A 23968-nucleotide genomic window follows, 5' to 3' on the forward strand; every position below is an offset into this window, starting at 1 on the left:
CACGTGATTGCGGATGCCCGTGGATAACCTTGAAGCAGTACCTTATCGACAATGCATTGTTCTCCATACAATGCTACTGCAACATAGACCAGGTTCCTGGCCCTTCATATTAGGGTTGTTGTGGATGGTTCAGCTGGGGATGAAGCAGCCGAGTGGGCCATGGTTGACGCAATCAGCATTGCTTATGTGATGGTCTCGAGCACGAGACAGAGACGCAGGCAGGCCAGTGAAGGCGATCCGCTGGACTGGGGCATCAAAGAGATAGAACGGGAGCCTATCAGAGTAGAGGGAGAGGCTCGAATCTGGGCCATTGCTGGAGCAAGTTCAGTGATCAGTTCCAGATTCGAGGGATCAATGGGCGAAACTCCTGGAACGGTGAACCAGTGACTTGCCCGCCCAGGACGGAAACACCGTGTCCTCTTTGATAGCAGTTCTGTAGGCAGACATTGGGGGTAGGGGGATAAAAGGAGAGAGCAGCGAGACAGGGCGGCAGTTATTAGACCATTAATCCACATTTCCATTCTTCAAGTCTCCTGTAACCTGACCGTTATTTATTAATACCAATCGCACGCTCGTGGTTGATTATTGCGTCGATTACTAGTGACGGAAGCTACGCGGCGGCTGAATTTCTCGACCTGGCATTCAACTTCTGGCACCCAAAAATTCCACTCCTCGACAAAACAGTGTCCTGTGCTTGACCTGTCCGACCCTTTCATCCTCGATCTCTCTCGCCCTCCAGCCTCTATCTTGTTGGTAAGTCGTGCCCTGTCGCTTTGCCTCTGCCCCGGTCTCGCCCTCGTTGTCCTCGCCACCCGTCGAGTGGGTGCGTATCGGTCACCCCTGATTCCCACACGTTGGTCTTCCCGGCGTGACCACCTAACGCCCCTCCGTCCGCCTTTTCATCCATCCCCCATTCTCTCCATCTGCGCCGACCCTGTCTTGATCCTCTCTCACCTTCATCTCTTACCGCATTCGCTCCGGCTCTACTGCCCTCGCTTTGCTCGTCTGGTCTCCTGTTCTAACCTCACGTCGCTCTCTAGACCTTGAGGACTTACTTTCGCCACCGCCAACATGGGTATCGCCATTTCGAGGCTCTTCGACAGACTATGGGGAAAGAAGGAGATGCGAATTCTCATGGTCGGTCTCGACGCTGCCGGAAAGACCACCATTCTGTATAAGCTGAAGCTCGGTGAAATTGTTACCACCATCCCCACAATTGGTTAGTCGCCTTCCTACCCCTTCCACGTCAGCTAGCCGATGGTCAGGTGCTGCTTCAATTGTGTCCGCGCCAATACAACGAGAGAAACGAGACGCTAACCTGGTGATTCCTGCCTACAGGTTTCAACGTTGAGACTGTCGAGTACAAGAACATTCAATTCACCGTGTGGGATGTCGGTGGTCAGGACAAGATCCGTCCTCTCTGGAGACACTACTTCCAGAACACCCAGGGTATCATCTTCGTTGTTGACAGCAACGATCGCGACCGTATCGTCGAGGCCCGGGAAGAACTGCAGCGCATGTTGAACGAGGATGAACTCCGTGACGCCCTCCTACTTGTCTTCGCCAACAAGCAAGATTTGCCGGTATGCACACCTGCATTCGATCGATAATAGCACTGAATAGGGATACTGATGTGAACCTTTACTAGAACGCCATGAGCCCTGCCGAGATCACCCAGCAGCTCGGCCTTCAAAGCCTCACCCGTCGCCCCTGGGTAAGTTGATCTCATGAACGAATATATATTACCAACAAAACTAACAAATTCCTAGTACATCCAATCTACCTGCGCTACCACCGGTGATGGTCTGTATGAAGGTCTTGAATGGCTTGCTGAGACGCTGCGGAAGACCGGCCGCGATTAAATGCGGCAGCCAGTTGTGATGAATGGATAGATACCTGAACTTTTGACTGGGAGTTGGGGATGATGGATGGGGAACTGGGGGCCGACAGACACCTCGTATAGGGAAGGGATGTGCTACTCGGTGGTGCTTGTATGTTTCCTAACGGCTCTTTATTTTCTCTATGCTATTAGCTTTCCTTTTTCTCTCTATAATCCCGGCGTCGGCCTGAAACGATTACCTTGCGCTTCTTTAAAAAACGACCTACTTATTGCCTCTTTGTTCATTTCATTTATAAAATTCGTTTTGTTTGCCAACACACCCCGCCCTCTCCTCTTTGCTTTCGGGTTTCTATACCCATACATATGATTATCTAAAATATGACCGGGGAATAAGTGCGCATTGCATGAGGTATGGAAGAATAGACTGTCGTGATTGATGGCATGTGTATTTTGACTAGCTTGCATGATGCGTTTCACTCAGAGTCGTAGAGTCAAGTACTATGATGATTTAATTAGATATCGTTAACTTTACTTTCAGGTATAGTAAGCTAAATTGATGTATCGCTCAAATTGCTTGCTATCAAATTACCATTGTATTCATGTCATGTCATCATAAGTAATCATCCCTACATCCGTCACTCCACAGCGACTACTCAGAATCTACGGAGTAGGTAACTAGATAGAGACCTACCGGGTAGCCATATCGAACCTCATCGTAACTCCTTCCCGCCAACCCACCACGCCGCAGCTCTAATAATCTCTACAACAACCTTCAGCTCTTCCTCGTTTCTTGGCGCATAGATCATCACGAACCCCGTCGGCACAATCCTCGCCACCCACCACCAACTGTCCCTCGCCAGCGGGTGCCGTTGGCCCCAGCCGCGCTCAATAATAAGCTTCACGTCCGCGGGGTGTAGTGTCAGGTGGAGGCTTCCGTCGCTGGGGTGCGAGTGGCAGACTTCGCCGTTGCAGGTTATGCGGTGGTTGTGGGTTGCTGAGGGTCGTTTGGGGGATCTGTTGAAGGTGTTGTTGTTGTTTTTGTCAAATGAGGTGGGGGACGATTCGCAAGGGAGACGATGGAAGATGCCCGTGCTATGCTTCTCGAAGCAGGAAGTTGCGGAGTAGAGGGTGTTTGGGTGCGCAATTGGGAGTCGCTGGATTTCTGTTGCAAGAGCGTCGTACATTGCGGCCCCCGGCTTTTGGGTTATTTGGCGCTGCGGTGCGATTCCTACAACCGTTGGACGGGACCCAGGGCGAGCAGGGAGGGTAGTGCGGGTTAGGAGGCCTATTTTTGGGTGGAGAGTTGGTGGGACTGAAGGGGCTTGAAAGGGATTGCGGATCGTGACTAGACGGAGGATGCAGATTCGGAGGTATCCTGCTGGGGTTGATGGTGTGCCGCCAGGACCGAGGGCGAGGAAGGCATGGTAATCTTTGCGGATGAAGTGAATGAGATAGAAGGTGATAGGGAAGAGAAGGGCGACGGTAAGCTGGACGTGGAACAGTGAGAGCAGGGCGAGTGTGAACTCCTCTCTGTCTGGGGAGGAGAGGAGGACGCCGGAAGATGCCTAGGGTGTGTCTGAGTATTCCATTCTTGATGTGAAAAAGATTGGGAGTCGTGACAGACCATTTGAAAACGATTGGATTTGATATCTGAGTCTATTAGTAGCAGCTTCACTGTTATGAGTTATGTTAATCTCAATTCAATGGAGGTCGTGTTCTTCCAAGCTCTTTATAGATCCACTGGGTCACACGAGGTTGTGCTTGTAGGGTAAGAACGCTGTCTAGCATCGTTACATCACACCGCAAATCCACTAGCCAGGCCAGTTAGAAAATATGCTACTTTCAAACTGTGGCTGTTTAGACGTGGTCGTTGTGGGTAATTGGGAGGATTCCTGGCTTTGGGTCATGAGATAGCCTGACGGGGAAAAGCGTCAGTATGATGTATGTGGATGTTGTTAATATGTTTTTAAGGCCACCCAAAGAACTCATAGTGAAGCCTATACCGAGCTGATAAGGATGAAAAAGCGAGATTTATTCCCTTCATAGATGCTGTGAATAGACAAAAGGTTTAGAGACCCTAGCGTGCTGACGTAGGAGGCCCCAGGGGATTCGAGACCAGTATGTGGAGTTCGTGTCCGTGGGCGGCCTCATTGGTGAGAGGAGGAACTCTGCTCACAGGCACCGGCTAGGCGCGCAGAGTGATACCGAAACAAGACTGATATTCGGGGCTTTGTTGTGCTTGGGCACTGTCCGCCTGAATCGAGATCAGTACGGAGCCAGTGAAGTCTGTTGAATCAGTCCTTGGGAATGGATGTGTTGCAAAGGCAGGCCAAGAGGGCCGGTATCCCCCTGCATGATTGCTTCTGTCATCGATCTCGTGAGCATCTGCCAAGTGCGGTTATTTGTGGCCGTTTTTTATAGGCCCTTGAAGGAAGAAAGGAGCGCTGGAGGAAGCTTGAAGGAACTGAAGGAACTCTTGCTACGCGTGACTATCGTGGAAAACTTCCTGCCTGAGGCTTGAACTATAGGATCTAGTCAGAAACTGGGATGGTGCGGATATACTCACGCTAGTCCCGTTCCGGAGCACCCTCTGCCATCATCAGTACTGACTCCTGACATTCTTGTTAACGATAATCATTAGCAGCAGCGTTATTGCTTCGATTATAACCTCGCGATGTCCAATTCAAACGTTCGCCCATTGCCAAATCATCCAATGTCCAGTTGGCGGGCCAAGATGGCTAGGCCTGCTTGGACGCACGAGTGCTGGATATCTCCGAGGCAACGGCGATCTGCAAACAGTCGCGCTCGGAGTATACTTGCGGCTGCTGGCACTGTGTCTGTTAATTTGGAACGTTGACCGTTTCTTTCGATCGCGAGTCTTCCTCTTTACAAACAAGCAGGCAATCCTGATAGAAGGTGCTTGAAGAAAAGGGAGCCGTTTTGCATATGCTAGATCAGCCTGAAAACCACGCAGAGGTGTAAATCACGTCACAGCACATCAGCGTGGATCTCGGCCCAGAATAAGTCAATCGATCATTACCACTGGTGGGACTGGAAGCTGGGGGCGAATTTGTGTCAACTTCCCTCGTCCCATCTTCTTTTCTGTGCTGCATGCAGTTTGTTGTTCACCCATACGAGCCGTTTTCAATGCGCCAACCTGACAATTATTGACCTGAAACTTGTTTAGAGCTCGGACCACGACTTACGAATCCCCTTGATGCTATCTGTTTGATCACCACCTCTGTGAAAAGCCGCCTCGGGCCCTCCTGTATGTGCACTGCGGCCGCAACATGAAGTTCAAAATGAAGAGCCGCTCGCCGGCTCATGACAACCCGTCCGGACGAATGCGCAAGAACTCGATAGACGTTGAAAAACAACACTCCCGCAGAAACCATCACTATCGGGACATCAGTAAGGGATCTTGGGTGTCAGAAAGCGACGACGATTCGACAGCTCCTCCTTCCCCTGCGGCGGCGCCCTCCTATCCGATGTTGAATACGGCCGCCACGACGCGGCGTGCGCGAACTACAATCGGCTTCTATCGTGTCCCGCCAAGAATTATGAGATGGCTCTGCTTTGCGTTGTTCGTTTCACTCATACTCTTTATTCTTACACTTTTCCGTTTCACTATCTTCTCGGAAAGCTCGCTACCGACTCTCAATGCACCTCCGAAGCCGCCGACATGGGAAAGCTTTCCTTTCCTAAAACGATACCATGGTGGAATAAGGACACTCGTACCGCGCGGCGAGAACGTCCCAGAGTACCCTACCGATGAACCTGAAGGCCTGACCTCGGATAAAGCTGCCAGTGCGAACACAGCCGACCTCGAGACGCGCGATGAGACCACCGACAAGACCGACACCGCGGAGAAGGGCTTGCCTTTCCAAAGCTCAGAGTTCAATCCCTATCCTGACTACACGTCACCAAAATACATCGAGAAATATGGGGTCAAGCGAGAGTGCTTCTTGGATAAGGATGAGACAATTCGAGTCCCGCTGGTTCATTCCTACCCTGGAGTTCCCCGTGGCTTCCCCGATGCCGTGATGGGCTCCAACGAAATGTTGGGAATCAAAGACGACACTTGCTTCGACCGTTTTGGACGTTTGGGACCATACGGCTTTGGTTACTCTGCAAGGAAAGGAGGCTCAGGTGCAGGCCTCGATGGCGAGAGAGAAGGCTCTGAGCGCATCTGGGATGATATCCCGCCGGTGGACTTTGGCCGAGTAAAATGGGGAGATGCACAAAATCGATGTGTGTCTACAAACAACCATCGATTTAAAGATATACCTCCGCTGAAACGCCCCAACAACCTGTTCTCCAGGGCTGCTGATGACGTCAAGCCTGAAGAGGAAGCAACTGAAATGCCTAAGGGACCAACTGAAACGCCAGAGGAACAGAAAGAGACCACTGAAAAGACCCAAAACCGACTCCCGCGAACAGCGGTTGTAATCAGAACGTGGCATGATTACAGATATACGACGGAGGATATCTTATACTTGCGTGCTCTGATCTCCGAGCTGTCTCTTCTCTCTGGTGGGGAATATGTCATCCATTTCTTGATACATGTCAAGGATACAAACCTACCAATCTGGGCCGATGATGAAACCTACGACCGTGTGCTGAGGGACTCCTTGCCGGAAGAATTCCACGGAATGGGCACCCTGTGGTCGGAAGCGCAAATGGCTCTTGTTTACCCGGGATTGGATGATCCTCCTGGGGTTCGTGGCGGGGGTGTTTATGGAGTCTACCGCAGTACTTTTATGTGCATGCAGCATTTTTCACACCTATATCCCGAATATGACTATTACTGGAATTGGGAAATGGATGCAAGATACACTGGCCACTGGTATCACTTTTTCGACAAGGTCGTCAACTGGGCGCGCGAGCAACCAAGAAGGGGCCTGTGGGAGAGAAACGCTCGATTCTATGTCCCCTCTGTTCATGGGTCTTGGGAAGATTTCAAACAGATGGTTCGCGTGCAAACAGAGGTTGGCACAAATAGTCCAAACAACATGTGGAGCGCAGGAGCGAGCCATGACTTTATTCATGGCGACAAGACTGCACCGCAACGCCAAGGCGACAAATTTGTTTGGGGGCCGCAGCGGCCAGATGAGCAGGACGTAATGGAGGTTGAGGGCGAGGGTATCCCGAAAACGACAATGGAGAAAGATAAATATGAATGGGGGGTCGGCGAGGAGGCAGACTTGCTGTTATTCAACCCTCTCTTCGACCCTGAGGGGACGACCTGGGGTCTGAGGGAAGATCTTACTGGGTACCATAGGGAGAATGGCCTACCGCCCCGGCGCATTGCTATTATCACTGCTTCGCGGCTCTCACGAAAGCTCCTGCAGACTATGCACAAAGAGACGGCCCTCAGGCGGCATAGCATGTTTTCCGAAATGTGGCCCGCAACTACCGCTCTTCACCACGGATTCAAAGCAGTTTATGTACCTCACTCTGTTTATATCGACCGTCGATGGCCCACCGACTATCTCGAGTCAGTATTCAACGCCGGGCGAAACGGTGCCTCCGGAGGAGCGCGCCACTCTATCTTTGGTGACCGTGAACACAACTTCCGTGGCACAACCTGGTTTTACTCTGCTGGCTTCTCGCCTAATCTCTGGAGACGATGGCTCGGCTACAAAGTCGATGGTGATGGCGGTGAAGAAGAGGAGCTTAACGGCGAAGGACGACTTTGCCTACCGCCAATGCTCCTTCACCCTGTTAAAGATGTGAACATGATCATTGACGAGTCGTGAACCCCGATAATAATGCTTGGATATAGAGCCTTTCCCTTTCGTATATTGATCGATGTACCTTGATGGTATTGATAACGGACATAGAGATTTGTTTCTTGAATTGTTTATGTATATTTATATTATCATGGCGAAGGGCGTTTGATAGTATTTAACTAGTGGTTACCTCCTAGCATAGTCTAGGTGACAACCAATACAACATTCATAATCACTACTTCTACCTTGGCTAGCAATGTAATCCATGTGGGATACAGACTGATTCTCTACTTCCATCCTTGAAGCTATTACCCATAACGGTGGTACTCGGTATCCCAGTATAGCGATTGGACCACGTCCGAGAGCACAATGCACTCTGCCACACCCCGCACCATCCAAAATCCTTCACCACATCTCTAACTCTTGCCAACTATACAGCCATGACATATCTCCCCACTCTCAACTGGAAAGACGAGACTTACTACAACCAGCACCCCCACCAAGCGAAGCTCCGAGACGCGTGCCTCTCAAGAGTCAACTGGGACGCATTATGCCGCTACGCTTCATCCAAGAACTCAGACAGGCAGTGCACGCTGCTCGAGCAAAATACTCTCGGCGGCGGGCACCTCATTCGACTTTTGAGATTTCCATCTCCTGAAACATCTGAATCAGCTCAAACCCTATGGATTGCCCGCATCCAACTCGAACAGTCAACACCGGAAACAGAATCGCTGCTCTGTGCTGAAATAAACACCATGGAACTCGTTAGGATAAAGACGGGGATTCCGGTTCCGAGAATACACGGATATGAGCTTAATGATGGGAATAGTGTCCGCGCCGCATTTACTCTTATGGACTTCCTACCTGGGTCTTCGGCCATGGACGCAGACGGCGGTTTCAAAGTCCACGGTGGCCGGGTCCCAGATGAGAGGAAGAAGGTATTCTTTGAGGAGGTTGCGAGAGTGCAGGTGTGTTAAAGAATATCCTGCATTATAGGTGAGAAAGAAAAGTAAATGAGATTATGCTGAGATTCATATATATTAGGTGAACCTATCCTCCATCCGACTCCCGAAAATCGGCTCTGTTATTAGACATCCTGACAACTCCTTCGACGTTGGTCCGCTGCCCCATCTAGGCGGACCATTTTCAACGGCGAATGAGTTCTTCCAGGCGTGGGCGAGACATGCAAAATTCCCTAGCTCTGAAGAGTCTATTCGTGATATCATGAGACATAGCCCCAGTTCGATCCGGGAGGAGGTTCTATACTCGATTCAGAATTTCCCTAGACGGCTACAAGAGCTCGCTTCTGCGGGTATGATATCAACAAAGAACAATACCGGGCCATTCCCACTATACCACCCAGACCTTTACCACAGTAACATCATCGTGGATGAGTCTTACAAGATTCTCGGCGTCATTGACTGGGAGGGTGCTTGCACTGTACCCTGGGAGGCTGTCCAGTCGCCACTATTCCTAACTACTGTGCCTCCGGCTATGGATGACCCAGGGAATTATGGAAAGGACGGACGACCTAAGGATCTTAATACTATACGCCAGTATGCTGATATGGTGGACTACGTGAGGTGTGTACAAGAGATAGAGGAGGATATGGGAATTGACCAGACGTTATCTGGGATTCTGCTTAATCCGGATGTACAGGGTCTTGCGTTTGCGCTTAAGGTTTATATTGACCCTGGGAAGATGGGGCTTTATTGTAATGTGTTGGAGGCTTTTGGGTAGGGTGCTCGATATTATTTGAATGTTCGTATTTACTTCGTATAATATTGCCTACTGTTTATTGAGATAACAAACCAGCCTCAATGGCCTTGATCTGCAACGCCAGGAACTTCGAGTAAACCCGGCACAGGGCGAGATTCCCTCCCATATACCAGAACCCTGGATGTCCGCTTGGTCTCCACATCTATAAACACCACCCGTTAGCAAACTAGTCAAAACCGAAGAAGAAAAGAAAACTTACAGCATTAAGCTCCCCCTCCTCATCCAAGTCCCAAACATCCCTCAACCGATCCGCAACCTTCCCACCTAGTGTCTTCCGCACAGTCGTGCGCATGTTATCATACCCTGTAGCAAGAACAACAATATCTGCGTCTAACTCCCCGCCATCCTTAAGTTTGAGACCACGCTCCGTGAAGCCTGATATCCCCTCAGGGCTGCGTCGTACTTTAATCTTCCCATCTGCAATGAGCTGGCTGCAGCCGACGTCGATGTAGTACCCGCCGCCGCGGGTCATGTAGGCACGGACAATTCCTGCACCGTCGACGCCGTGGTCGAGTTCGAAGCCGGCCTTTTCGAGGCCCGTCATTATATCTTTCTCGGCTTCGTAGGCGCGTTTCGTGAAGTGGACGCTGAGTGCGAAGCGGACGGGGTACGGGAGGGATTCGGCGATTAAATCGCATTCTTCTGTCGGGGGTCTAGTATGGTTCGTTAGTTGGGGAAAAAGGATAGGCGAGGAAGGTAAGATAAACATACCCGTTTTCTTCATGCAACCCTTCGTGCATCATGAAGATACCCTTGTCTGCAGTGATAACGTACGTTCCCCTGCGCTGCAGCATGGTCACGTCGGCCCCGTTCTCCTGGAAATTCTGCGCGATGTCGTGGCCGCTATTCCCTGTGCCGACGACAACAACCTTCTTCCCCTTGACGTCGTACTCTGATGCGTCCCTGTGCTTTGTGGCGTGGTAGAGCGTCCCCTTGAACTTTTCTTGGTCATGGAAAGTAGGAATTAGAGGCTCGCCTGAGTGTCCCGTACACCAGACGAGATGGCGAGGGCGGAGGGTGCGTTCTGACCCGTCGCCGCGTGTCACTGAGACAGTCCACTCTTTCTTGGAGTCATCGTATGTTGCGCCTGTGACGCTGGTCTTAACCCAGACATTTAACTCCATGATGCTTGCGTAGGCCTCGAACCAGTCACCGAGCTTGTCTTTGGGGGTAAATTCGGGCCAGTTTTTGGGAAAGGGGAGGTAGGCCATGTGGGTAAACTCGACGGGGTCGTGAGTTACGAGGGTCTAAGTTGTTAGCATATATGATTCCTGGGATGGGAAGAAGACATACCCTATAGCGAGTCCTCCAGTTATCCCCGATTCTCTCATGCTTGTCGACGACTAGACAGGGTACACCGAGGGATTGGAGCCGAGCAGCCAAGTTCAGACCGGCCTGGCCTGCAGATTGTTAGTGAATAGTTTAGAGTGCGACTCATTGGGATTGAGGCTCACCGGCACCAACAATAAGAGTGGCAGGTTCTTCCTCGTCGAAGAGAACCTGTCGTTTCCGCCGCTCAATCCATGTTCCCCGGCTCAACCCTCCGGGCATCGTCTCAGTAGTACCATAAACCCTCTTAAAGCCCACAGGCTCCTCCATATCCTTCAGCTCTTGCAAAGAGGTATAGATTGCATAAGCCTTCCACGCGCCCTCGGTATCCTGCGTCAGGCGGAGAACACCAGATCCACGTCCTACGCCCGTTTCAAAGAAGAACATGGTCGAGATCCAGGTAAGACCGGGCGCCGCCTCTTCCAGACTCGGCTGGAACTTGCCCTCATGCTGCAGACGGAAATGCGACAGCTGAGCGCGCGGCTGGTTCTGGGAGAGGAAGTCTTTGATACCGCTGAGGTTCTGGATGGAGCGGAGGTCCCATGTTAGACTTAGGAGGTCGCGCCACCAAGAGTCTTCGTGGAAGAGCTGCGAGAGCTTGGAGAAGTCGCTAGTGCGGAGTAGGACTTCGAATTCAGTGGCCCATTGCTGAGCAATTGAACGAGGGTCTGGGTTGCGGTGGAGGGGAGGGGTTTGGGGGAGCTGAATGATGTATTGGTTCTGGGCTAGAGACATGGTGGGCTGTCTCTTGGTGGCTGACGACTTTCAGAGTCCAAGATAAGGGTGTAAGTCAGGCTGAGGAAAAGTTGGGATCCCCAGGAACAGCGGAGTATAAATACGTAGTCTGGACTCCATCGGGGGGGAGGTTCCCATGACCAGGAATGGATCCGGACTGAATCATGAGGGCCATTCTTTGCATTTGGCGAATTTGTGAACCGCAGACAAGGCATCAAAGGAAGAGGTGGGTTGGTGGGGGAGGGAGACACTCCTCTGCGGGGGACCAACACCGGCTGGATGAGGCAATTCTGCCGCGAAGTCGCATGAATTTCCTGATGAGGGAATGGGTGCCTCTGCCTTCCGTTTTTCCCTTTTGCGTCACCGTCAATCGATTCTCTTTCTGTTCTTCTCCTCTTCGACCCTGCAGCTCTCGGTCGAGACCAGCTGCATATAAGCTCGTTCGGATCAACGGAGTCTGATCTGGACTGAGTTGTCAACGAACGAGGCCCTCGGAGTATATCCGAGTCCAGGAACATGCGTAATACTCTTCTGCCCGCAGGCCCCTGAGCCGGGTGTAGTCCTCAAAGACGGCAACGCTGTCGGGAACAAGTTTGCTGACGAGGGCTCGAAGATCACATCGCAACCTGTAGTGATGGTCATCTTGCATGGGCAAGCGTAGTGTAAAATCTATACCCGTCATTTTGAGATCAGTATTCTTGGTGTAGACATTTCCTTCAACGACTAGTAGTGCTCCACCAGACGGGGTTCTAGTAAATCATTACAAATCATATACAACCTGTTAGAACATGCAAATTCTACGCTGTATATGTACCGAAAATGTAGTTGATTATGAAAAGGCTCTAAGGAGTATAGAAGTGACTCTGAAGGAAACTGAGGACCAACTTGATCACTCTTGTGTTTTCAGGAAGGATCCAACGCCTGAATTCGAATTTATGCTCTAATGATAAGTAATATGGAAATGAGCTGCGTGCAAACCAATCTAATAATACATTCTATTCACCACTTCATCATCCACCAGCTCAGTCACAAGAACCGACGAAGCGGAAAGTGAGCCCCCAAACACGCTCGTTGGTGTCATTCATCACGATAGCGCATCGTACAACCTCATATTGGCTGGTCTCGTAGTATCGAAGCTCATCTTCGTGTCCCGCAGAGGCTACTTTGTAAGCCCATCCCGTCACTAGGCCGCCGCCATCCACCAGAGCCTTGTACTTACTACCCCAAGTTCGAATGTTGGCCCCGTCGACAGTGGCAGGTCGGAGGGTGGGACGGGTGCAAAGCCCAAGCTTCTCAACGAGGACGTCCGGGTTCGCCAGCGTTCCATAGAAGAAATACCAGACCGGGTACTGGTTCTGGGCTGGGAGGAAGTCATGGACAAGCCCCGTGGCGCGGTGGTGAGGGAGGGTCGCATCGTATCCGAGGCACGGTGCTGCGCTGTCGCTTGAAAGGGCCTTCTCTGCCTTGTTAATGTGGATGAACGTGGGAGCGAAGGAGCTGTTGAAAAGTGCTCCTATTATTGCACGCTTTTCCACACCATTGACAAAGCAGAATGACGCATCTCCAGATACGTCTCCGGATCCCTCTACTTGCTGGGGGAGATGGAGCATCCCAGCAAGCTCTTGGACCTTGGACGCAGTCCCTAACGGACCGTCCAGCTTGACAAGGTATGTGGACTTCAGGTCCTGTGGTTGCAGCTGCAACTTCGTCTAGACGTCTGGGCAGAAACTTGTAGGCTTTGCCTCTTGGAGGAGCTCCTGGAATGGGCCCTCGTGGTTCTTGTTATCTTCGGCAATAACTGCCAGGCTCTCAAGTTCGTGTAGAAGATCCATTTTCTAGGGTAGTATCTGATATGAGGGAAAATGAAGAGATGAGAAGAAGAGTTCAGGCTCGGGGGTCAGAGACAATAAATAGAGGGTCTCTGACTCACTCCTGCCATAACCAGACAGGCAAAATACGACAGGCCACCTTAACTCATCATACAGACCACGGTCTGATGGCCGCTCCCAAACCTTGAAGCGCTCTCGTACGATCAGGAACTCAAAATGGACCATTTACCAGGTAATACGTTGGGTAGAACAACTCGCCATAAAGTTTATCTGGCGTTCGTTTTCTGCGGGACTTTTACCAGAGGTGTAGGTTTCAGAGATTACAGCATAGCGGCCCTTTTATTTCCTTGGAATACTAAAATAGAGTATCTCCAGGGGTACGTAGGGAAAAAGGAAGAAAAAACTTTAAACATCGACAGTAGAGCCTGTGTTAGGGGATACTAGCAGGCAACAGATTCTTGTAGACAAAGAGTTATATTGAAGCCGGCAGAATAATGTGACGCCCTTAACGTTCCTTCCACAGCAATACTCAATATTTTGACACCTATCGCACACGGCCAACCAAACGCCCGCCTCGGGTGCCAGTATACAGCTGTCAAACAACAAAATCAGGAGGGATGAAATCTTCAGAATGAGTCAAAACTAACTTCCAACAAAGTTTTCCAGCAAAGGCAATGGCTTTGCGACAATGATGTACGTCCGGCTGTCCCAGGGGTGCGGCCCTGTAAAGACTACTTCGCTCCAACCTTTCCCCTGATCCCATGCCACATAGGAGCTCATGCTACCTCACCATTGTTGTTTTGTTTTGGAAGGTTAGCAGTCGACGTTAGGTTTAAGGGAGCATCAAAACAACAAAGTAGATGTGGGGGGGTACGTTACCGTTACTATACTGGGTATACTGCCAGCCATTAGTATCACATGCCAGAAACACTGCCATCCATTAGTAGTATCGGATAATTAGCATAATGTATGCTTTCAGGGTTCTTGGACCATATCTCCGAAAGATTATATAGCAAAAGATCAAGACAGTGGGCCTTGAACCCGAGACCTCCTTGTTTTGCCACCACGTATTTTTCGCCTGTCCTTCCGCGCTGATAGCACGCCCGACTGCTCTTTCCTCAATTGATAGTCAGTCATTTTGGGGAGACCTGACACTATCAGCATTTATTCAGGAAGGAGCCCAGTACGTTATCAAAGTGCCCTCTCTCTGTGGACGAGCACCAGGCCGTGCCTACCTGATAACTAGTTGTGCTAGAAAACACAGTGAACCTAAGGGTAGCAGTACACCAGATTAGAGACAGACTATTAACCTCACACGCACACGGTGTTTTTAAGATAAAGGCCAATTCAACACAGGTCCTGCACTTAGGTTCACTAATTTCGCGTGGAAGATCGGAGATTTAGAAAGTCATGGTACACAAATTTATCTAGAGCCCTGGTATTGGAACATGGCTCTGAGGGGCATTTAAGTAGTGGTAATCGGCATGCGGGTCTAAGTAGTCTTCTACATCCAAAAGAACACACAGCACTCCCGGTCCTCTATCAACAAAATAACACCGCAGAACTTCGTCTGCACAACCATCTGCACAACCCGCATCCGCATCCGCATTGGCGCCCCCAAAACATCGGTACCAGTACGTCGGAAACTCAACCGAGATCAGTCCACTATTAGCCTTAATAGGGTCCCCATTCCAGCGGCGACATATCCGTCATCCTAGTCTCGTTCTGAGATGTAAACGGTCATTTAGAGCCGGATTCGGACTCGGAGTTTGGATTTGCGGCGTTGGTCTCGGACCACGCAGGATAACTTGCCTTTGCAGAGGATTCGGAGAATAGTTTCCCAGCTGTTAGGTGAGGGGATGCGAGGAGTGACCAGATGCTGGGCTGGGGACGGAGCTGATACTGCTTGAGGCTGGGGCTGGGGCTTATCTAGAAGCCTCAGCGTACCTAACTAAAATAGGCCTATATTTAGCCTATCATGGACCTGAAAATATACATGAGCCATTCTCCAGGTGGAAGAATGTAGTTGAGTGAACAGTCGTATTCGGTGTTAGTGTAAACCTACGATTCCTTTGCCCTGGCGTAAATAATACTCAGTCTATCTGGACAGTGCGTTGAAGTCCTCACCGAAGCAGTCAACATAGGCGTGAATACAACCAGCCAGCTTTATTACTGACTCAAATGAATAGATGGTTTTGTTCCAACCGCGGGCCTATTCTTAGCCTTCTCTAGGCAGCCTCAATCAGGATGCAGCACAACAAATAACATTCCCCAGACTCTTCACTGAGAATGCGCGAACCACCAGACTCACTGCCACTGTCAGCAGAGCTAAAATCCCACCTGAGGAATCCCGCGCCTCGCTGTTCACCTTCCAAGCAGAATCCCAGCGGCTGACACACCAATAAAGCGCCCTGTCAGGCTCCCAAGCCATCACATCCCACCTTGGCAGTTCCAACTGGGGAATTCCGGTCGGGGATCGCTGTTTCGTGGGTTCTTGGTTCCTCGGCGTGTTGGCACTGCACTGCTTCACCTCGCACTGCATAAAGAAGCCAGGGAGCTCGGCGTTTGCTTGCTCCGCCAGGGGGTGAATTAAATAAGATTGACTTTCCGTTTCATTTCTGCGTTTTGTTTTGGCTCAAGCTCTTTGTTTGTCTTTGTGTATAAAATATTCATCCCTGTCATCCTGACAACTCGATATATATATATACCACATTACTTCTCCCTCTTCTTCTTCTCCTTTCCATCAACAGACAAGATAGACTTGACAAAATGAACCTCAAACTCCTCTCCACCGCCATTTTCGGCCTCATATCAGCCACCGCAGCCCAAGACGCCGACACCGAAACACCCACTGATACCAACGCTACCGTCATCACCGACAACCAGCCTCTCTCCTTCCACCACGCATCCCTGCTCAAGAAGGACAACACGACCGTCTACGGCGACATCACAATCACCACGCGCGGCCACTCCAGCGCTCTCCAGGTCGACGTGCGCATCGGCGGCATCCCCGAGGGTGAATACCTGAGTACGTCTTCCCTTACCTAATACCTATCTAACCCCATCTCCATTTAAACGAGGGATGCTAATGTCAATAGACTACCACATCCACGCCTCCCGCGTCCCGGAGGACGGAAACTGCTACCTGACCGGCTCCCACCTCGACCCCCACGGCCGCGGCCAGGAACCCCCGTGCACCATCACCGCGCCGCAGACATGCGAGGTCGGCGATCTGAGCGGGAAGCATGGCCCCGCGTGGGCGCCTGAAGGCCAGGAGTTCCACGCGACCTACACCGATTTCTTCCTGGCGAATACGCCCGGCCATGAGGCTTATTTTGGCGATTTGTCGTGGGTGGTGCATGCGCCGAATTCGGATCGGTTGACTTGTGGCAATTTTGAGGGGTTTTCGGGGGCTGGGCTTGGGGGTTGGGGAGAGGGGGAGAGGCTTGAGTGATTGACTCGCTCGACTGACTTGACTTCCTATGGTTTGAAGGGACGGGGATCCTTGACTGCAATATTGGAGGGTGGGTTGACGGGGGTGTGTTTAGAATAGGATAGAACCGAAATGTGAAATTGCAAGGATGGGTATATTTTTTGTCATCTAATCATCATTAATGGTAATTTGAATGCCACGCGGCATGTGTAGTTTGCCGAATGGGCTCGGTACGTCGAGGCTCGGCGTGCATCTCCTCGTTTCAGCGTTTGAGAACTGTTCCGCGATGGCCTTGGCTAATAATTCGCAGACGTTCTGCTATCCTCGGATATCCCGGCCAGGGGTCCTCTTTCCTTGAAGCATGATCATCCGCGCAGTTTAGGCAGTGGTATACTGCCAGCACTTTACAGTCTGTGATGGCGTGTTTTGGTGCCTAGAACTCACATCGGCTGTCCATCGAGATTCTGAAGTCGAGTTTGCATAGCGCTCTGGTCATACTCTTCCCCCTGCTCCTCCTCCTTATACTCTTGCAAGATAACAGTTCGCATGAGCCGTCGAGGGGCGCGGCACCCGGTGAAAAGCTCAAACTGCGCGAATCCTTGCTCGGGAAGGACATCCAGTCCGTCGAGGGCTACCCAGCCACGATGGGAGAGGGCACGAATCTGGCGCATAAGCGGGGTATTAAGTGGTTTATATGCAAGCTTTGGAGTGTTAGCACTGCTTCTCTTTCATCATGTTTCTAGGGGTACTTACATCAACGACCACGCCACCTGTTGGACTCTCAATCCACTGCGAAGGTAGTTGAAAGTTCGGCGCCGGTTGATCGCCAATTTTATGCGCCGGAATACCTGAGCAAACGATAGTTGGCTGTTTGTAGTTGGCCGGCCAGCTATCCTGCAGCGACTCCAGAACGTGAATTTGATAGCCTGATGGCCCGCTTCCGCCAAAGGCGTTGAGTTTCAGTCGCATATAATGTTGCGCGAGCTTCTCGGCATTGGCGACTGTACGGTTCCAGATGAAGATATTTTGCACTCCTAGATGGATCATTGAGTAGATACCGGCACGCGCCATTCCACCGGCTCCTATAATCAGCCCTGTCGTGGAGGGACGGACAGCATTCGCTGGGGAAAGCCCTCGTCGTATGCAATTGCAGATCCCGATCCAATCTGTGTTGTCTCCGTGTAAGCCTTTGACAGGCCCGGACCGGCTCTTCTCCATATCCAAGGCGTTATCGGTGCTCGTCTCGATGTCCCGAATTGGTATCAGAGTGTTGACAGCTCCAATTGCACGGGCGTGGGGTGACATCGAATGAAGGAGGGGGATCACTTCTGTTTTATATGGCAAGCTGACACTCGTTCCTCCAAAGTTCGGATTTTCCACCAGCTCGTTGATGCCCCGTAACGTCGGCGACTGGTGGATGCTGTAGAAATGTGGCATACCACGCAGCCTAAAGGCAGCATTGTGCATTGCGGGTGACAGACTGTATGTTGTATTGGCTCCAAAGACGAAGAATTGCATCGGATCCAGAACAAATGAGGCGTAGAGAGCATCTTGCGCTTCTTTTATGGTGATGAACGGAAGCCCCTTTGTTCCAGACTCAGAAACCAAAGGTCGAGGTATCACAGGCGTCAATATCGGGTTGAAACAGCAGGATTGCCGGCCAAGAGCGCCAGAGTTATAAGCGATAACCGGGAGCTGCGGTCCAGGGAGGCTTTTGATATAATGTCGAAAACGTTCGACGGCAAAGTTGTCATCGATTGATGTTGCCGGCTGCGTCAAGCGAACCATATCACACCCAAGTTTCTTCGCTCGTTCATAAAAGGCTAGGTATTCGGGATCGTCCCAACCTCTGGGACGTGGATGGTTTAGTGCATAATGTCCAATAACCCTGGTAGACCCCTTGGTTGAGATGATCTGAGATATAATACTATCGTCGAATGACAGATCAACTGTCACGAATTCTGGCGCCAACCGCAGGCCGTGCTGCACCAATTCCAAGTACGAGGTGTCGGAGCGCCGTGATGTCTCCAAATGCTGATTGTCCAGGAAGATGCTGCTATCAACATGATACACTAAAGGCACAATAATGCTCCGCCGCACAGTGGCCACAATCTGGCTGATGCCGTCCGCTAGATTTGACTCGGTGCCGAGCTGGGCGGATGGCGTTGAAGACACATCAATTTTGAGTTCGAAGGCGTCTGCCGTCGACTCTAACTCTTCAATATCCAAGTCACGTTCTAAAAGGCAGGATATCGGCACTGTTGCGGCATACGTGAATTTGCGCGACTCAATCGGTTGCATATGTAGAGGAAAAGGCGAGAGCTGATTTTTTAGCTGGGTGGTGTTGCGAGTAGCAAAAGCGACAAACCGAAGAAAATTGCGCTGCAATCGTTTAAGCACTAGGAAGGGAGTAGATGTCATCGATCGCTGGTCCACCTCGGCATCCCATTGCGTATAATTTCCATTATCCTTGGCTAATTGTTGATCACCGATGCCTTTCTCCGAGACGTTGAAGAATTCGAAATTGGAGCACGCTCGATAGATTGGACCAGACAGTTCAAGGAAACGGCGCACTTTTTCGGTGTCGCGGGCCTTCAGGTAAGACTGGATGCTTCCCAAGTCCCGAACTATATGGATAACAGGGTGGGTTTTCGCGTATTCACGGAGTCGAAGCTGCCCGTTGCGCTCGACATCGCCTGACCCGCAGACAATGACGCAGTTCTCCTGGTGCTCCATGAGCATTGATTCCATAACAAGGGCCTCTTGCCGCCGGTATTCCGGCAGCGTGTACTCTCTTTTATAAGCCGCCCGACAGCGCCCCGTCACCTGTTGAAAATATCTTTCTGCTTCGATCAGGCGCCAGCCATAAGTCGCCGCGAGCATCACAGCGAGACTGGACTTGCCCGTGCCCCGTATACCAATCAAAACGATGGACGCATTCTGGGCGAATTTCCTCTGAGTCTGAAGCGAGTCTTGAATGTGTGTGGGTGATCCGCGGCCAGACCCCATTTCTCGGAACGGGGAAGCGAATCTGGACCCTTCCCCAGAGCTTTCTAGCCGTTCGTCAAAGCGTCCATGGTCGGCGGAGTAGGTAGGTGTAGTAGTCCCGAGTGTGTTGACCCCCTGGTTGAAGCCTCGAGAAGGACGGCGGGGGTTTTGGTCACGACCTTCGATGTCGTCGAAGCGGCGCTTAGGTGGCCGCACGAGTAAGGACATGGTGTGCTAAGGAGGCAACCGCAATTAGATTGTAGCAGAGGATTGAACCATGGTTAGCCCGACATGGCTGGAGGAAATGAAAGATGTGAAGTGAGAGGTGCAAATGGAAAGTATTCTAGAAGAGCTCTGGTCTGGCACCAGGGCTATCTAACGTCGACAAACCGCATAAGCAGCCAAGTGTGGGCTCAGTCGAGCGGGAGAAATTGGATCCTTCGCGGAAGTTTGGGGTCGCGGGGAAGTCTCACCCTCGCTGCCTTGGTGCCTGAGGCCTCGTTTCAGGCGATGCGGCTAAGCGCTCACCCGCCTACATCTGATCAGCCCATCAGTTTCTGTGCATCGATGATATTGCAGAATACCAGAAGTGGCTTGCAGATACATCCCCGTGGGGAGACTGAAGATCTAAAAGGCTAGCCACCAGATCTATATCGTTGTATGGTCCAGCTAAAACATGAAGCTACACCGACAAGTAGGGTATCGAGATATGCATATGCGGATTGCTAATAAGATACAAAGAAAAAGAGCCAAGAAAAAATCAGTTTACTCCATATATTTACTCAATCTGCTATTAGGATTAATCACGGGCTCCAATATGTCGGAGCTGGAACCATATGTTAGACCAGGAGTATAGAGTTGATGCCTTCCTGCCTTGCTCTCGCACTCGGGGAAGAGCTCGGCTGTCCCAAGCAAGTTGCCGACTTCGACTGCCGGCAAAGCCATCCTCCACTTTTCCACTCATCCAAGAGGGGATCGGACCAACTGCGATGATATACACGCTCTTTCATTGGCAGAAAATGTTTCGTCTCTCCCCGCGGGGAATCTCCGGCATTTTCCCTTGCTGGCACTTCGCCAGTTCCACGTTTCCTGGACTGGGCGACCGGTGGGAAAAAGGCGTCCAAGTCAAACTAGTCTACCTTATGAAAACTTTTGTGCTACGGGTCTCTCGCTGTCATGGGAGCAGCCAGCGGATAAGCGATATCGCTGTCCTTCCCCAACTTCTCTTTCTCCGCTTTCCCTTTCGCTGTTCCCACACACAGCACCCACGATCTTCTCTGTCACAACAACACTAGGGTGGCCTTTTCTGTGTTCAGGCCCTTTCGGTTCGGGAATTGAAAGGTTCTAGTGCCTATTCGCAAATTTTTGACGTGCCGTCCGCCACATCCGTCCCTCTTCGTCGCAGTGGGTGGGGGATAGGGTACATCCAACGCCCGGGGAAAGCAATTAAACAGCCGCCGGCAAAGAATTCATCTCGCCCTTGCGCACCGACGATAAGCATGCGTTCAAAGTCGTCAAACATACAGTTGTATCGACTATGAGTAGCGATACCCGCCAAACTACCGGAGGTAGCGCCAAATCAAAACGGCGATTAACCGATGCGGTCGACGATGAGAACAGGCAGGTCCCTGCGTCCGACGATGCTACCTCGAATTCTAAACGACAGCGCGTCTCTCGAGCCTGCGACAGCTGCAGGTCTAAAAAGGACAAGTGCGACGGGGCCCAACCGATCTGTTCGACTTGCGCTTCTCTCTCGCGACCCTGCACCTACAGAGCCAATCCAAAGAAACGTGGTCTCCCGACCGGGTACATTCGCACGCTAGAGCTGCTATGGGGGCTTGTGTTCACAAAAATACAAGGTAGCGAGGAGGTCGTTCGGACTCTGTTGAGGGCGGCCAATATTCCCAGTCATTTGGCTACCATGGGAAAGGAGGCAGAAGGCTCTGACACCTTGCTCTCCTCGTTCAAAAACAGCATTGTCTTGAAGGAAATCGAGCGCCTCTTGACGTTTCTTGAGCAGCCGGATGAAGATCAAGAAAGGGCTGCGAGGGGAGAGATAGAGTCCCCGGCAGATGCCGAAGGAAGCAGTGTGATTTCGACGGAGACACTCGAGTGGAATCTTCCGGATTCTCTTGCGGACGTTGGGCCGTCTCCAGTGAGAGCGCCCTTGAGCTCATCTACGATCAGGCCAAGTACAACTCGTGTCTCCAGAGACTCTGGTACCCAGACGACACCAAGCGACCAATTCGACGGCCTCGCCACTAATGGCGCGTCCATTCACAATCGGCCCGGTATCTCTCCGTACTCGATCCAAGAACACTACCAACAGCTTCCTTCTAACCCCTGGCCGCTACTCGATATATACTTCTCGTATACCCAATGTTGGTTTCCAATACTGGAAAAGCATGACATACTCCGAACAGCTTTCCGCCATGCTGACGATCAGAACAACTCTCCGACATCAGCCCACGGAGATCATGCGGCGTTGTGGGCAGTTCTAGCACTTGCGTCCATACAGCAAGCATCAATATCTGCCACACGTCAGATTCCAGACTTTCCTGAGGACAGGCTGGACCCTAGTCAGCTATATTCGAAAGCTAGAAGTCTCATACCAACGGAAAATGGGGCTTTTGAAATTGGTCATGTTCAGGCACTCCTGATATTGTCATTGATCAAACTCGGCCAGCAGGACTGGGCGGCAGCTTGGGTTCTTGTGGGCCAAGCCGTTAGAACTGCTCAAATCCTAGGCTTGGATAATCCTCCTAGCACAGCCATTGAAGATAACAAGGCCGCGGGACGGTCCAAGCATGTCTTTCTAGGGTGTTTTCTACTAGAGACGCTAATTGCTGCCCAAACAGGCCAGGTGCCTTCGCTGCGCAAGAGTGACTTGACAAAGATTGGTTTGATTAATGAAGATGGCCTCGAAGAATGGCAGCCCTGGGAGGACCAGACCGGTCTTCGGCCGGTAGAATCATCGCGGAGCTCGTTTCACCGCGGGCCTCTCCACGCACTGAGCACGTTCAACCGGCTGCTATCCTTGATGTCTATTTTGAACGACCTGTGCTGCTCGGGGCAAACATCGGCAAACTCGCTATCATATACAGAGGCGCTTGAACGGCAATTACAGCATTGGGTCTCGGCGCTTCCGAGAAGCTATCGGATTGACTTGCAAACAAACCTCAGCAAGCCAGCATCACCACACATATTCGGGCTTGAAATGATGTACGAGGCCGTCGCAGCCACCATAAGTGTGCAGCTAGCAGTACAGAAAAACGATAGAAACGGGGTGACACGTGCTTCAGATGGTTCTAAGCGGCTTATATCATTACTCCAGGCCTACATGGAGACATATAGCATTTCCGCAACGTGCCCAACGTTTGGAATGGCCTTGACTTTAGGCCTTCCACATGCAGGCATGAGGAAAAGTGTGCCTTGGGTCTTTGAGGCTGACCCAGGGGTCAAACATAAATTACAGTCATTCTCTGCCCATCTCGCAACGGTATGGGTCCATGACAGCCGTCTTTCTCAAGCAAGATCCGACTCAGCGACGCGGCAGGGCAACTCTTATTCAAGCCCCGCAGCCCAGAACACCCCCGGCAACAACGCACGTGTAACCAACTTGATTGGTGAATCTCGTACTGTGAACCTTTCAACTCCTGAATCATTCCTCTCGCCAACTTGGATGCGAGCATCGGCTGCCGATGAAAACGCGGTGTTGTCTCTACCGACACCGACCTCGTCTTTGAGTATACCTCCTGGACTCGACGCTCCAAATCCAACCCCTCCCCACATTCCGCAACAACATCGGTCTTCAGTCTCTGGGAGACCCAATGGAGCGACGATGTTATCCGATCTAACGACACCATTTCCTCCCGCGGCGCCTCAGTATCAGCAAACATATAATGACCCTGGCTTGAATTTCAATTCGCTGGTCGATATAGAGGGCGCAGGGCCTCTACGCCGGCCAAGGGTTGCTCCTGATCTCGATGCCTTGTTTGACGAGTTGGCTTCACTGGATGGCACAGACAGGTGAGACTTGCTCCCAATTTAGAGTACATTCATAACTAATATGTGACAGGATGGATAATCAACCAGAATTCATGCAAAACTTGGGGTTCGTTCCGGAGGCGGGTATTCCAGAGCTATACCCGTACACAAGCCAAAGAGACCCCTTCCTTCTCGCCCCGTCACAACAAACGTTGACATCGCCGGAGACAGACACCCTCCGGCGTGAGCCACAAATAACGAGCGAGTCACTAAATCCCAGATGACCCATTGACATGAATGGGGATCCTACGTTTTA

General features: G+C 51.3%; 11 protein-coding genes across 11 annotated transcripts; 7 read left to right on the plus strand and 4 right to left on the minus strand.

Annotated features, from left to right (window-relative positions):
- Window positions 1–1071: 1071 nt before the first annotated feature.
- Window positions 1072–1862, plus strand: arfA (putative ADP-ribosylation factor; the record flags this gene model as incomplete). The annotated part of the gene is made up of 4 exons (XM_040814156.1): window positions 1072–1219; window positions 1339–1583; window positions 1649–1714; window positions 1770–1862. The coding sequence occupies 4 exons, from the start codon at window positions 1072–1074 to the stop codon at window positions 1860–1862; spliced, it is 552 nt and encodes a 183-aa protein (XP_040663131.1).
- A 688-nt stretch (window positions 1863–2550) lies between these two features.
- On the minus strand, window positions 2551–3467 carry ASPVEDRAFT_24331 (uncharacterized protein; the record flags this gene model as incomplete). Its single annotated transcript, XM_040809663.1, has 2 exons — window positions 2551–3405; window positions 3465–3467. 2 exons carry the CDS (start codon window positions 3465–3467, stop codon window positions 2551–2553), a joined length of 858 nt encoding a protein of 285 aa, XP_040663132.1.
- Window positions 3468–5184: 1717 nt separating this feature from the next.
- ASPVEDRAFT_121473 (DUF3405 domain-containing protein) lies at window positions 5185–7599 on the plus strand (the record flags this gene model as incomplete). Its single annotated transcript, XM_040805889.1, has 1 exon — window positions 5185–7599. One exon carries the CDS (start codon window positions 5185–5187, stop codon window positions 7597–7599), a length of 2415 nt encoding a protein of 804 aa, XP_040663133.1.
- Window positions 7600–7943: 344 nt separating this feature from the next.
- Window positions 7944–9696, plus strand: ASPVEDRAFT_36781 (phosphotransferase family protein). The gene is made up of 3 exons (XM_040811292.1): window positions 7944–8540; window positions 8617–9493; window positions 9551–9696. Exons 1-2 carry the CDS (start codon window positions 8013–8015, stop codon window positions 9310–9312), a joined length of 1224 nt encoding a protein of 407 aa, XP_040663134.1. The 5' UTR covers window positions 7944–8012; the 3' UTR covers window positions 9313–9493; window positions 9551–9696.
- On the minus strand, window positions 9340–11522 carry ASPVEDRAFT_288835 (putative flavin-binding monooxygenase). Its single transcript, XM_040810166.1, has 5 exons — window positions 10806–11522; window positions 10645–10751; window positions 10063–10598; window positions 9551–10004; window positions 9340–9493 (listed from the first exon to the last, which is right to left on the minus strand). The coding sequence occupies exons 1-5, from the start codon at window positions 11413–11415 to the stop codon at window positions 9368–9370; spliced, it is 1833 nt and encodes a 610-aa protein (XP_040663135.1). The 5' UTR covers window positions 11416–11522; the 3' UTR covers window positions 9340–9367.
- A 787-nt stretch (window positions 11523–12309) lies between these two features.
- On the minus strand, window positions 12310–13272 carry ASPVEDRAFT_289627 (gamma-glutamylcyclotransferase family protein). The gene has a single exon (XM_040810177.1). The coding sequence runs from the start codon at window positions 13023–13025 to the stop codon at window positions 12438–12440; it is 588 nt and encodes a 195-aa protein (XP_040663136.1). The 5' UTR covers window positions 13026–13272; the 3' UTR covers window positions 12310–12437.
- Window positions 13273–16013: 2741 nt separating this feature from the next.
- On the plus strand, window positions 16014–16671 carry ASPVEDRAFT_98171 (putative cytosolic Cu/Zn superoxide dismutase; the record flags this gene model as incomplete). Its single annotated transcript, XM_040818791.1, has 2 exons — window positions 16014–16272; window positions 16343–16671. Coding segments are annotated over 2 exons (588 nt in total), but the record flags the coding sequence as incomplete, so codon positions are not given.
- Window positions 16672–17117: 446 nt separating this feature from the next.
- Window positions 17118–19893, minus strand: ASPVEDRAFT_184032 (putative quinate pathway repressor protein QutR; the record flags this gene model as incomplete). The annotated part of the gene is made up of 2 exons (XM_040808920.1): window positions 17118–17378; window positions 17431–19893. 2 exons carry the CDS (start codon window positions 19891–19893, stop codon window positions 17118–17120), a joined length of 2724 nt encoding a protein of 907 aa, XP_040663138.1.
- Window positions 19894–20249: 356 nt separating this feature from the next.
- Window positions 20250–20569, plus strand: ASPVEDRAFT_289665 (uncharacterized protein). Its single transcript, XM_040810178.1, has one exon. The coding sequence runs from the start codon at window positions 20342–20344 to the stop codon at window positions 20519–20521; it is 180 nt and encodes a 59-aa protein (XP_040663139.1). The 5' UTR covers window positions 20250–20341; the 3' UTR covers window positions 20522–20569.
- Window positions 20570–21081, plus strand: ASPVEDRAFT_289667 (uncharacterized protein). Its single transcript, XM_040810179.1, has one exon. It carries the CDS (start codon window positions 20655–20657, stop codon window positions 20958–20960), a length of 306 nt encoding a protein of 101 aa, XP_040663140.1. The 5' UTR covers window positions 20570–20654; the 3' UTR covers window positions 20961–21081.
- A 121-nt stretch (window positions 21082–21202) lies between these two features.
- ASPVEDRAFT_121365 (putative C6 transcription factor QutA) lies at window positions 21203–23698 on the plus strand (the record flags this gene model as incomplete). Its single annotated transcript, XM_040805877.1, has 1 exon — window positions 21203–23698. One exon carries the CDS (start codon window positions 21203–21205, stop codon window positions 23696–23698), a length of 2496 nt encoding a protein of 831 aa, XP_040663141.1.
- Between the last annotated feature and the right edge of the window lie 270 nt (window positions 23699–23968).

The sequence above is a fragment of the Aspergillus versicolor genome (assembly GCF_001890125.1).
Source record: "Aspergillus versicolor CBS 583.65 unplaced genomic scaffold ASPVEscaffold_1, whole genome shotgun sequence".
Taxonomy (NCBI): domain Eukaryota; kingdom Fungi; phylum Ascomycota; class Eurotiomycetes; order Eurotiales; family Aspergillaceae; genus Aspergillus; species Aspergillus versicolor.